Below are 14,214 nucleotides of genomic sequence, written 5' to 3'. Positions count from 1 at the left end.
GCCATTCCAAAATGAAGTCAACACACTATGTAGAATAAAAACCCATCCCTTTTCTAGGGGTTGGATTTATTAATAAATAAAAAGCAACATAGTATTCTTTTCAAGCCCGCTACCAAGGATTGAATGTTCTTAGGGTCTGGACTGGAGAAATGTTCCCACCTATTTGAGATCTGCATGGGGTAAAGAGCTAGCTACCTGACTCAGGGTATGTCTACACTACCCCCCTAGTTCGAACTAGGAGGGTAATGTAGGCATACCGCACTTGCAAATGAAGCCCGGGATTTGAATTTCCCGGGCTTCATTTGCATAAGCGGGGCGCCGTCATTTTTAAAACCCCGCTGGTTCGAACCCCGTGCAGCGCGGCTACACGGGGCACGAACTAGGAAGCCTAGTTCGAACTACCTAGTTCGTGCCCCGTGTAGCCGCGCTGCACGGGGTTCGAACCAGCGGGGTTTTAAAAATGGCGGCGCCCCGCTTATGCAAATGAAGCCTGGGAAATTCAAATCCCGGGCTTCATTTGCAAGTGCGGTATGCCTACATTACCCCGCTAGTTCGAACTAGCGGGGTAGTGTAGACATACCCTCAGTGAATCAGCAGAACCCACTTATCCTTTTTCCAGCAGGATCAATACCTGCTCACAAGGTGAGATGCTTCAGGCATACTGACAACCCTATTAAACTGTTCCTGCATAATGTTCACCAGATTTCATAATTTTTCAGGATTTGTTTTCTTGAATTCTGTTAGCCTTTGTAGTCCTCCAAAGAGGCTTTAGTCTGACCAAAAGTGGAGAGGATTATAAAATCATGCCATTAGATCACATTATTTAATCAGAAAATGACAGATTGGGTGGAAAAATTCTTGTGTAAGTTTATGCCAATTGCAGCAGACATAATTTTATATGTATGTAGTCCCCAGGCAGTTATCAGGATACATATGTGTGTGTGTGTTTTCACATCTGTCGGCAAAATCAGAAATCCAGATGCAAAATATTAGTCATATTTTGTGAATTTGTGACATTCCTTCATGGAATGACTAGAGAATATGGAGACATAAATATAATATTACTTTACCTCTGTGCTTATATTTTTCTTTTGATAAATGTCTAGCTGCACTCTTCTTGTAATTATATTATAATACAATTACAATATGACAATTCAAATATTACAGAGCGCTAATTTAGCTACAACTAAATCATGAGTGGTGTGGTGTGGAGAAGGTGAATAAAGAAAAGTGATTTACTTGTTCCCATAATATAAGAACTAGAGGACACCAAATGAAATTAATGGGTAGCAGGTTTAAAATTAATAAAAGAAAGTTCTTCACACAGAGCACAGTCAACCTGTGGAACTCCTTGCCAGAGGAAGCTAGGATTACAACAGAGTTTAAAAAAGAGTTAGATAAATTCATGGAGGTTAGGTCCATAAAAGCCTATTAGCCAGAGGGTAAGGAATGGTGCCTCTGGCCTCTTTGTCAAAGTCTGGAGAAGGATGACTGGGGACAATTTGCTTGATCATGTCCATCTCGTCTGGGGCACCTGGCACTGGCCACTGTCGGCAGGCAGGATACTGGGCTAGATGGACCTTTGGTCTGACCCAGTATGGCCATTCTTATGTTCTTATTATACCACCAAGTATAAGCAAACTCACTACACTGGCAGATATGCTTAATCTAAAAATGTGGTAGAGGCGTGCAACTCTTTTGTGACATGTATGTTTGTCATCAAAGAAAAAGTCATATCATACACATGATCTTTTGTCTCTGATAAAAAAAATTAGGCTATGCAATGCCTTAAGCTACTGGAGCAGTGTCATGACACAAGCTATACGATTTATCACAGCCAAACTGCAAAAACTCGTTTCATGCCATGTATGAAATATGTTAAATCTTTACTGCATAATGCTATATTGCATAACAACTATAGAGATGCTATTAATTGACAGTAGAAATCAATATTTGTCTATCAGTGTTACCTGATTTTGGAAATATTGAAGGGCACTAGATTTCTGTGTGCACCAAGTAAGTATAAATCTCTTACGTGTGAAATATCAGGATGCTTGTAATATTACACTGCCTTAGGCCTCATTCCCTTATAAACTATTCATCCATATTTTTGATATTTGACATTTTTGCTAAATACTGAAGGAATAACCTAACATAGAACAATTTTTGAGATCAACTTTTGAAGTCTCTTCTTATAATTCAAATGTATAAGGGTTTCAGATAATATTTCCTGTTAGGAAGATGATCACTGAAACCCCAAGTAAGACAATTACGAGGAATCTCATAAGGCATTTCGAGGGCAAAAACAAAGCCTTTTTCATTAACAAAATGGTTAACTCCTAATCTGTGATTAGATTTTCCTGTTGGCCGAATATAATGTTTCTGTAAGATGCATTGTCAAATCCTTCCACATCCAGATTGATGGGAATATTCAATTTTCGTGAAAGAATAAAATGTGAAACAGGTTTAGTGGCACACCTGCTACTCTGAGACTGGTGTGGTTTTTAGATTAGGCCCACTCTTTCCAAAAGAGCATAATTATTTGGAGATCCACCTCCAGTTCCATGGGACTCATTCCTCTTCTGTCTTGGTGTTCATTAGTTGCAGGAAGCTACAGGAAAAGAAAGTGACACACAAGTCATTCCTGTTCTGATTTATTAATTAGTGATCCTGCTAATGTTTCTTAGTCATCAGTTTCACTGGTCATGTGGAGAAAGGCAATTTCTCAGATTCCATGGGATTAGTCCTAGCAAAGTTTTGAATATCAAGACAGAGACTTTGAACTAGACTTTTCATTCAACAGAGACCAGAGCACTGGAGTTCTGTTCAGAGTGACCTATTGGGCTACACAAATAATCTGCTACATTTTTAGTCCAATGTGAGCATTTGGGGATGTTTTGGCCTCATTCCTAGACAGAACATCTTAACAGTCAGAGGACAATGCCCTCAGTAAGGGAAGATGCTCTCTCTTCCTGCAACATGACCAGAGTAAATTCATTGGATGAGATTTAACATGGAGCAGTTTCTCGGGTTGTTCTTCATGCCTAGACATTGAAAAAGATGGTAATCCATAGAAATGTAGGGCTGGAAGGGATCTTGAGACATCATCTAATCCAAGGGTGCAGAACTTCCAGCCCACAGGCTGCATGCAGTTCATTACCAGATGGTTTGTTTACCTGAGTGTCCACAGGCACAGAGCCCTCCAGGTCCCAGTGACCACAGTTTGCCAGTCCTGGCCAATAGGAGCTGTGGGAAGCAGTGGCCTGACCTGCACTGCTTCCTGCAGTAATTTCATCCCACACCTACTTTTCCCTAGTTTGCCTTTGAGAGTATTATGTGAGATTTGTGTCAAAAGGCTTACTAAAATTAACATACATCCCGTCCACAGCTTGTCCCTCTCCCTCATCCATTAGGCATATAACCCTGTCAGAGAAGGAAATTAGGTTGGTTAGGCATGAGTTCTTGACAAATCTGTGTTGGCTATTACTTATCATACCATTACCCTTTAAGTGCTTACAAACTGATTATTAAATAATTTGTTCCACTATTTTTTTCAAGTGCTAAAGTTAGGCTGATGAGGCTATAGTTGTCTGGGTCCTCTTTGTTCCCCTTTTTAAAGACAGGATCTGTGTTTGCCCTCCTGCAGTCTTCTGAACTTTTCCCATCTTGGCACTGTTTACATTTGATGTAAAGTAAGTGCAGACCTGAGTGTCACCTACATACTGCTGGCATCTCAGCCTATTTTGTCTCACTGATTTCCTATATATCTTGAATAATATGAAGATAATAAGCTTGTGGGACTTTGCAGGGAGGCCTGCTGTGGAGGAAAAGCTACTCACACTTTTCTAGCACCTTTATACCTCCATTTCAGGTGCTCCCTTTATTCTCCATTGCTCACTCTTGTCTGCATTCCTATCATTTCTTCCCCAATCTTTACTTGCTGGTTTTATTTTATTTTTTTCTGTTGCTACTGTTCCATGTGGAATTCAGTCTATAATTCTCTGTTTTCTTTTATTTCTCTCTCATTTCTACTCTGCTGTTCTTGTTTTCGCTTTCCATAACTGTACTTGCGTGGGGTTTTCCCCATTCTATACCATTCTCTCCTCTTTTTACTCTCTGCATCCTCCCCTCTGACCTGAAGCACTCTCTGCTAATCTTTGTACACCTCCCACTGCTTGTGTGCTCTCACTCTCTCTCTCTCATGCTCTCTCTCTTGTACCAGGGCAGAGTACTTATTTATTAAGAAGTTGATAAAAAAGGTTTTGTTTCTGACTGGTTGTTTAATGATTTTAATGAATTTTCTTACCTGAGTGCTTTTTTTCCCCCAGGTTTTAAAAATCAGCTTGGTTGGCCACAGGAAACGCATTTTGGCATCTCTGGGAGACAGGCTTCACGAAGACCCTCCTCAGAAACCACCAAGGTCAATAACCCTCAGGGTAAGTTCCTGGCAAATTTGATATCTTGTAAAGCCAGCAATCATTTTATAAATATCCTATGCATAAAAACCTGCAAGAGCAAATAATTGTCACTTTGTGGCTAAGCATATAGAGTGAGTTTTATTACTTTCCTTTTCATTCTTTAAAGGCCAGTTTGCTTCTCTGTAGTGCAAGTCTGCTTTACTTACACAGCGCTAAATGAAATCAGTGAGAGAACATGAATAGATCCCCCAAAACACCTTGATATCTAAAGTTATTTGTCTTATTCATGTTTCATTAATAACTCCATTCCTGCAAGCCTGGTCATGGTGCTTCCTAGGGATTTCCACGTGCACTGATTTTCATACTCCTCCCATTGCAATAAATTTACTAGATTTCTAATCCCAGAAAATTTGTTTTTCTTGATATTTATTGTCCTTCTAACTTTGTGATCTGGGACCCCATCTTTATTGTGTTGTAGTCAAGGTAATTCATGCTCATTAGCACCTTTTACTATAACATTTTCATTCAGTTCTTCCTCATTCTGAGTAGATTTGATTTGAATATATCCATGGTGACTGCTCCTCTGATTGGAAATTCATTATGGAATGGATTTCTAGTTGTCAGAGGGATAATGTGCTCCTAGTTACATTTCCTGGTGCTAAGAGGAGAAAGTAAAACCAAAGTGGGAGCTGATACTGCCTTTTATAATCTTAATTTAATAGAAAATCACTGATTCTATGATCTCCCTGTGTTTACCCTCTTTATTCGCAAAAAGCTATCTCCAGATGCTTGGATTTAGATACCTAAAACCTGTTTGTAATGTCGTGCTAGCAAAAGTGTCATTGAGTTCATGATGTCTTGCCCTAGAGATATTTTTAGTTACATTTTATATCTTGATTTGTTGTGTGAATGGTTTCCTGGCACACTGCAAGTGCTAAAATAAAAAAGAAATAGCCAGTGGCTGAAAGTAGCACACTCTGATCTCAGTGGGTTCGATGCACTGGATTGGAAAACTATTTCTAGAGAGGGGGATATTTTCGATTCCGTTGGTGGAGAAGCCTATGTTACTAGTGGCATTATACATTCTCGGGGTACTGTGAAAAGTACACTACATCTCCTCCTGTGTAATCAAGGATGATGAAAAATATTTCTCTGCCCAACAGCTAAGATTACTGATGAAGACAGTAACTAAATATTATTCCCCACCTTACAGTAAAATTGTCTTCACTGGGAGCCCTAAAGGAAAACACATGAGTTTGGATTAAAGTATTTTACTCCTTCAATAGCTGAGGATACTGTACCATAGAAATACTCAGACAAAAACATAAGTATAGCATTTACCTTATAATATGCACTAATGATTTTATTTCAAGCTGAAAATAATTTGAATAAGGTGAGATGTAGAGTTGCTGCCGTAGGAAGATCTGTTTGTCTCTAGGACATTGAAAGAACCATTTCTTGTGTGAAGATTATCCCTAAAAGGATGTCAATATAAGCCTTAGCTGGGCTAAGAGCCACATACTACCACTTCAGTGTTTCTAGTTCCAATGGTAGGTTTCAACATTATTTTGTAAATATTGAAGCAAAAGTAAAAAAGATACAGTATGAAATGTGGAGGCTTATAATGGTTTTCTCCAATCAGAAACCTTCCATTGGAAGAGCAACCAAACACATTAGACCACCGCAGGCATCCTTTCTCTCCTCCTGGTTTCACAGTAGGTTGAAGTACAGTTCCTTGGTGCAGTCCACAGTGTCGTTTGACTCTGCACCAAGAATCCACTTTAATTAATTACTCTAAAGCAATCAAAGGTAGCTTCTCCTTCCTGCATCAGAGCAGCCATTTGTATCTCAGCATTATTGTACAGTACCTTCAGGCTCACTGCTGTTTAGTGATATATGTATATTGTTGATATGCTTCATACACATAAACTGCACAGTCCCTGGTCCAAAGAACTGACAGCCTAAAAAAATTATCTTTATCTTTGCCTTGCACTGTTTCCAGGTACATGTGATCCCATTCTAGACCATCTGCTCAACACCTGGTCAGAAACCAGACTGTTCCCGATAATGCAGTTCACCTGTAACTGTATTTCCTTATCATCCCAGATCTAAACAAATACTCTTGTGTGCTTCAGGCCAGCTTAAGGTTCTTTTGAAACATGATTCAAAAGCAGCTTGGAAAGCTAACACTGACATTTGATGATTGCACAGAGTGGATGCTGCCAAAAGGGATACATACATGGAGACAGAAGGGCTTCTGGAGAACTTGACCCTACAGCAAAGTCCAGAAAATTGACCAGAGTCCACTTAAGAAGTGACTAGTGCATTGTGGGACAGATGTGGGAAGAAGAATTGATACAGTGTAGTTGCTATGCTATAATACTTGCTGTCGCTAGTACAGTACCAATGCAGATTGACATGGTGGGAGAGAGCATGCTGTTAGCTTTCCTCCTAGCAAGTGCAACCTCACTTGGATGTGACCTGTGCACTAGTGTTTGCAATTCTGTGTTTGGACATATGGCATGCTGATGAGTGTATTTGAAGGTTGCAATTCCCAAACTACTCAGTGTAAGCAAGACCACAGTGTCCTGCATCTGTTACACGTAAACAGGCTGGGTAGATGCTGATTATTGATGTTTAGTGGAGCTCTAGGAGTTGTAATCTGTGCTCTGTTTCTCTCTCTAATATTCCTGTATAAACTGTATTCTGCAGGGCCATTACAAATTGTAAGTAAAGCATGGGCATGTCTATACTACCAAATTTTGTCACCAAAAACTGCCTTTTGGCAACAAAACAGTGAGAGCATACACACCACAATGTGACTTTTGTCAGGAAAAATGCCCAGTTTTGCCAGCAAAAAACTTCCATCTCTACAGGAGACTTTTTCCTTTCCCCTCATTTTATTGTTGACAAAGAGCTAATGTAGACACTGTTGTTTGTTTTGTCAGCAGAACTGGCTCTGCCGGTATCCCACAATGCCTGGCTTGATGGCTCTGCTCAGTGTTTTGATCTTTGCTGCCCTGCAGGCATGCAACCCTCTCCTTTCAAAGCTCCAGGAAGTATCTCACAGCTGAGTGTGCTGCTCCCTTTGGGGAACAAACAAAGAACAAATCACTGAAATGCTCCTGTTCTGTACTGCATTAGGAACAGACTGGTGCTACAGAGGGAAGGGGAACAACTGAAAAATATGTGGGAGAACGTGGAGAGAATCTCAAGATGTGCAAGGATCAGCTCTGCTTTCCCACAACACTGCACGGTGGAACACACATCCACAGTGCATTGCTCACATTGTCAATGATGTGTCAATAAAGGGAGAAGAGTGAACTCTGTTTGGAGATTTTTGTTGTGTTGACTTTTTGGTGTCAATCTAAGTTTTTTGCTGACAAAGCTTAGTAGTGTAGACTTAGCCTATATATCTTATGTCTCTTCCCACACATTTTCTGTCCCAACAAGGGAAGACATTGCTTGAGTAGAGACTACTTGGCTTCTCCAAAGTGATACAGTAATTCCTCATTTAACACGGTAGATATGTTTCAGAAAATGATCGTGCTAAGCAAAAACTGTTATGCGGGGTCAATTTTCCCATTGAAAATAATAGAAAAAGGTGGGGGTTGTGTTTCAAGCGGTGGTGTCAAAGTCAGTTTTCTGTTGGTACTGAGTTGTCTGCAGCCTGCACTTGCTAGCAGCCGGCCACTGAGCACAGGCTGCTGCCTTGGGACCGGGACATAAGGTTGGGGGAGTAAGGGGACTGGGTTACAGCAGGGAGGAGAGGTGTTTGGCTCTGGGGAAAGGAAGGGGAGCAGAGGGGAGGGGGATTGGGTTGGGAGTATGCCCCTGTGACAGGTCTGCAGGGACTCGCACTGCTTCCGGTGAGGGGGAGTCAGTGGGGAACGGCTCGGCGAGCGGCGAATCCTCTGCCGCTTTGCTGGGAGGCGGGGGAAGCCCTGCGCAACTGCCGGTGACAGGCCGGCTGGGGAAACCCAGCCACCGGCCTGCAAGAGGGGATGAAGTGCCCAGACGGCTGTACAGGGCTTCCCCCACCTTCCTGCAAAGCAGCGGAGGGTTCGCCACTCGCCATCCTGTTCCCCACCAACTCCCCCTTCCCGGATGCAGTCCCAGCAGACCCGTCACAGGGGCATACTCCCAACCTAATCCCCTTCCCTCTTCTCCCCTTCCCTTCTCCAGAGCCAAACTCCTCCTCTCCCTGCTGTAACCCAGTCCCCTTTCTCCCCCAACCTTATGTCCCGGTCCCAAGGCAGTTGCCTGTGCTCAGCAGCCGGCTGCTAACAAGTGAAGGCTGGAGCTGCGAGCACACATGAGGCTCACAGCAGCCCAGCAGAGAGAGTGGGTGACCGGAGCACTTCCGTGTTATTTCAGGGACGGTCATGTTATTAAAAAAACGTTCCCTAAAAAAATCGTGCTATCGTGAAAACGTGTTAAGCGGACACGTGTTAAACGAGTAATTACTGTAGTATATTGACCCTTACAAATTGTTCAGGCATCAATCATGCTGACAAGGGCTGGCCTGTAGCTGCATATTCCCAGCAGCAATTCAGGGAGAGGACTTGACTCAGAGTTGGGAAATAGGAATGGAATTTTCTGTCATCCTGTCCCAGTAGCAAATTACTCCCCTCTTTGCTCTGGATCAGCAGCACTCACTAAGTAGCAGAGCCAAGGTTCTGTCCATTCTCCGCCCATCTCCATCAGCTTGTATATACAAGGAGAAATAGTGGTTCCATGAAGCCTGCTCACAGACCAGTGATGTGGGGAAGCCATGAGGAAAATAAGGGTGCATAACTTCCATATGCAAATTGTGTATGGCAAGTCACAGTCTAATAGAAAATACAGGACTATGTAGCACTTTAAAGACTAACAAGATGGTTTATTAGATGATGAGCTTTCGTGGGCCAGACCCACTGTACCATTCACTCATCATAAAGTCTTTCTTCGGGAAATGGTCCTAAATTTTGTACTGACAGTAGTTCAAATATAATTTTAAACAGGTTGCTTGAAGACATAAAAATAGTATTATACCATGCTGCGTTTTCCATTTCTATCCAGGAACCCAGCGGTAACCATACTCCTCCTCAGTTGTCTCCCTCACTTAGCCAAAGCACTTACACTACTGGTGGCTCCCTAGACGTTCCTCACATTATCATGCAGGGGGATGCAAGGAGAAGAAGAAATGAAAATTATTTTGATGATATTCCCCGGTCAAAACTGGAGAGGCAGATGGCACAGGTAAGGTCTCGTACTCATACTGTTGATCAAAGAATTAAATCCGGTCGTTGTTTCATAGTCAGATATTGGGGGCAGATCCAAATCAGCAAATATAGTACCTGTTTTGTTGGGTTTTTTATATTATATATTATATATATATATAATATTTTCAAAAGTATGTGTATATATTTCATTTTAGACTCTTAAGCCCAGATTTTTAAATGCATTTAGATGTCCCTAAATACAGATACATGCCTATTTGCGTTTGAAAATCCCACTAAGTGCCTATTTGCATTTTCAGGGACTTATACTCTTAAAAATAACACTCACAATCCCACAAAGAGTTAATCTTATGAATGAGTGTTTTGCAAGTTCAGGACCTACATTTTCCAACTCATAGGCTACGTCTAGATTGCAAGCCTCTTTTGAAAGAGGCTTTTTCGAAAGATACTTTCAAAAAAGCCTCTTCTGAAAGAGAGTGTCTAGACTATAACCAGTTCTTTTGAAAAAGCAAGCCGCTTATTAGAAAGAGAACACCCAGTCAGTCTGGTTGCTCTCTTTCAAAAAAGCACAGTTTGCATTACATAGCGCCTTTTTTCAAAAGAGCACTTTTGAAAAAAGCCATTCTTCCTCATAAAACGAGGCTTTCCGCAGTCGAAAAAACTGCTGTGTTCTTTCGATTTACTTTCGAAAGAACGCAGCAGCAGTCTAGACGCAGGGGCAGTTTTTTTGAAAAAAGGCTACTTTTTTCGAAAAAACCCTGTAGTTCTAGACACACCCATAGTAAGGAACCTTTTTTTTTTTTTTTTTTTTTTTTTTTAAGAAAGAAAGAAATACAAATTAGTAAGGAAAGAAATTCTGGAATACAGCTTTACTTTTAGAGAAATAAGTTAGAACAGGACACAGAAAATTATTAGGGCTCTAATCTTGAAATGTGCTTGATCTGGGCAGTTCCATGTAAAATGGATCCACACCTTCCTGTCTGAGGAAGGGCATCAGGATGACATTAGTTATTAGTGGGGATTGTTTATACTTCCTTACAGGAGGCCAAGGTATTCACTAGCCTTAAACATGCAATTGCCAGGCCCTTGCTCAAGAAGTCACTGTTTGATGTTAAAGGCATCACTGTCCTGTTTAAGTTTCTCTTCATGGGGAAACATAATGCAGATTTTTTGGTAGCAGCCCAGGTGCTGCTGACATGTCTGTGGGACCTGGAATAGCTGAATAAGGTTATTCTTTGCTGACTCTATCCCACTCCAAAGCAGAGTTTAGGAGTAGCTTCTGCTCCATGAGAGTCCTCTATTGAGCGGTTCCTTGTGATTGTAGTCGATTGCATTGCATGTTCTACACAGACAGCTGTAAAAGCTCCTGAGAGGAAATTCAATTTTAGACTGTGTTTTCATCAGTATTCAGAAGACGCTGGCTTCATCTCTCCTTTTTGTGGGATGGTACGGATTCCTAACATTGGCTGAGAGAGTGTCCAAGATAAAAATGAGCTGGCAGGCCCTCGCTAAAGAAAAGACAATCATGATACAGTTTTGCAGGGAAAATAGGGAGGTGGATGACTGCTTCTTATACTGAGTGTGCCTGCCATTTTCTAAGGAAGTGTGTAATCTTGGAGTTTATTTGGACATGCTTAAAAGGTTTGTAATATATGTATATAGAATGACTTACATGCTTATGACCATTGCACTAAATACATCTCAACATTAAATCAAACTGTCAACAGAATAAACCAGCCCCCTTCCCTGTAGTCCTTCAATCAACCATAAAAAATTCACTGATGATTTTAAATCAAGCATATGCTTGACCAAAAAGATGAGTCTTGTATCACTCAAAAGGTCAATAAAGCTAAGCTATAAGCAAAAATGCCTCAGGATGATCTCTGCTGTTCTTGGTGTAGAGGGAGAAAGATACCAAGTCCAAAATCATAATGCTTTGCAGTGTAGATCAAAAATAAAACTTGGAATTGCACCCAAAAACAGATGGGAAGCTAGTGCAGTTCATGGAGCACATTTGTAACATGAACAGTTCACTTCACTAAGCAGGCCGGCTGCTACATTCTGCTCTCTGTGAAGCTTCAAAGTAGTCTTCGAGCATAGCCCAAAGTAGAGCGTATTTCAGTAGTTCAAAGTGGCAAAGACTGTTCAAATAACTGTGTAATAGTCTACATCACTGAGAAAAGGCTGCAACCTCTTTGTTAAATGCGTGTAGAGAAAAAGCAATTAAAAATGCAAATGAAAAATGAAGCCCATCTGCTACCTGGGAATCCAAGATCAGTTGATGAATTCTATTTGTTAAGGCAAACACTTCTAGGAAAGTGAAATTGGATTTTTATTTCAAAGAAAAACTTGGCGGTTGTATAATTTCATCCTACTGAATTAGGGCTCTTATTCTAATCCAAAAACAGAGCAGGGGAAAGTTGTTGCATGTACAAACATGCTTTCAATCTGCTATGCTTTCGCAGTGAAGGGAAATTTGATTTAAGTCTAGGAAGTGGGGGGCAGAATTATGCCTGTGCTTAATTATTACTAAAAAAGAACATAAGAACATAAGAACGGCCGTACTGGGTCAGACCAGCGGTCCTTCTAGCCCAGTATCCTGTCTACCAAACAGTGGCCAGCACCAGGTGCCCCAGAGAGGGTGGACCGAAGACAATGATCGAGCGATTTGTCTCCTGCCATCTTTCTCCAGCCTCTGGAAAAACAGAGGCCAAGGACACCATTTTATCCCCTGGCTAATAGCCTTTTATGGACCTATCCTCCATGAAATTATCTAGCTTCTCTTTAAACTCTATTATAGTCCTAGCCTTCACAGCCTCCTCTGGCAAGGAGTTCCACAGGTTGACTACACACTGTGTGAAGAAGAACTTTCTTTTATTCGTTTTAAACCTGCTACTCATTAATTTCATTTGGTGTCCTCTAGTTCTTCTATTATGGGAACTAATAAATAACTTTTCTTTATCGGCCCTCTCCACACCGCTCATGATTTTATATACCTCTATCATATCCCCCCTCAGTCTCCTCTTTTCTAAACTGAAAAGTCCCGGTCGCTTTAACCTCTCCTCATATGGGACCCGTTCCAAACCCCTAATCATTTTAGTTGCCCTTTTCTGAACCCTTTCCAAGGCCTTCTTTGAACAGGAACAGGTAAGATACGGTCTGTGGGTCGGATCTGGTCTGTGAAGCCTTTTGACCTGGTACACACCTGCCCCTGCGTCAGGGAGCAGTGCTGTTAGCTGCTTCCTGTGACTCTCTGCATGCTGAGAGGGAGGAAGACGCTTCAGCGAGCCAATAGGAAATTGGCCAATGGGAGCTAAGAGATTTTGCTGTGGGCAAGGGCAGTGCAGCACAATTTCTCAGCTCCCCTTGGCCAGATTCCAGCCAGTAGTAGCTGAGGGTATGTCTACACTACCCCGCTAGTTCGAACTAGCGGGGTAATGTATGCATACCGCACTTGCTAATGAAGCCCGGGATTTGAATTTCCCGGGCTTCATTAGCATAAGCGGGGAGCCGCCATTTTTAAATCCCCGCTGCTTCGAACCCCGTGTAGCGCGGCTACACGGGGCTCGAACTAGGTAGTTCGGACTAGGGTCCTATTCCGAACTACCGTTACTCCTCGTGAAACGAGGTGTACCGGTAGTTCGGAATAGGCACCCTAATCCGAACTACCTAGTTCGAGCCCCGTGTAGCCGCGCTACACGGGGTTCGAAGCAGCGGGGATTTAAAAATGGCGGCTCCCCGCTTATGCTAATGAAGCCCGGGAAATTCAAATCCCGGGCTTCATTAGCAAGTGCGGTATGCATACATTACCCTCCTAGTTCGAACTAGGAGGGTAGTGTAGACATACCCTGAGAGATTTTGTAGGGAGCAAGGGCAGCAAGGAAAGCCTCTTCCTCCCTTCTCCCTCCCTGCAGCTCAGACAGCCCCATGCACAACCAGCCAGAAATCTGGGGCTGCGGGGGTGGAATCCTTCCTGAGAGTGCTGCTAGCCAGGAGTAGCTTAGATAAGCACCGCCCAGCCAGAGCTTGCCTCGGACATCCCACCCTTTCCCACCATCCAACTCCCTCCCAAATCCTGCACCCTCTTCTAAATCTTTCCTCTCCTGCACTTGTATCCCCTCCTCAACCCTGTACCTAAATCCCTTGGCCCAGGTCACAACCCAAATCTTCTACACCCTTCTCCCTCCAGCCCCAGGTCACAACTGCCACCCACCACTGCACCCTCTTCAACACCCCTCCACCAACCCAGAATCCTCCCCTGCACCCATATCCCCTACCAGACCCTGCACTGCAATCACAGGTCACAACACCCTCCTTCACCCAAACTCCGTCTCAGATCCTAGTCCCCTACCTTGAGCTCCCTTTTGCACCCAGCCTCTGTCCCAGACCCCACACCCCCTCCACAGACAAGTATGGCCCTTAACCACTTACCTGAATCTTGGAGTGGCCCCCCATCAAAAATTATTTGCCCACTCCTGTCTTTGAAGATCATAAAACTTGGATATCTGAATATGAAATATCTCATTATTTGTAGTTGAGTAGACTGATTTGTGCACATTTTATTACTTTGTTTG

At 42.4% G+C, this 14,214-nt stretch overlaps 1 protein-coding gene across 11 annotated transcripts in view; it reads left to right on the top strand.

Moving 5' to 3' along the window:
- ANKS1B (ankyrin repeat and sterile alpha motif domain containing 1B) overlaps positions 1–14,214 on the top strand; it is an 823,383-nt gene that overhangs the window by 737,253 nt on the left and 71,916 nt on the right. For all 11 annotated transcript variants that reach the window (XM_075933985.1, XM_075933942.1, XM_075933974.1 and 8 more), the window contains 2 exons: positions 4,329–4,436; positions 9,480–9,659. In XM_075933985.1, coding sequence (XP_075790100.1) covers positions 4,329–4,436; positions 9,480–9,659 — 288 coding nt within the window. The remainder of the gene's footprint in view (positions 1–4,328; positions 4,437–9,479; positions 9,660–14,214) is intronic.

The sequence above is a fragment of the Pelodiscus sinensis genome, chromosome 1 (genome assembly GCF_049634645.1).
Source record: "Pelodiscus sinensis isolate JC-2024 chromosome 1, ASM4963464v1, whole genome shotgun sequence".
NCBI classification, from domain to species: Eukaryota; Metazoa; Chordata; order Testudines; family Trionychidae; genus Pelodiscus; species Pelodiscus sinensis.
Note: the sequence above shows the minus strand (reverse complement) of the source record. Positions and strands in the feature narration are given on the sequence as shown.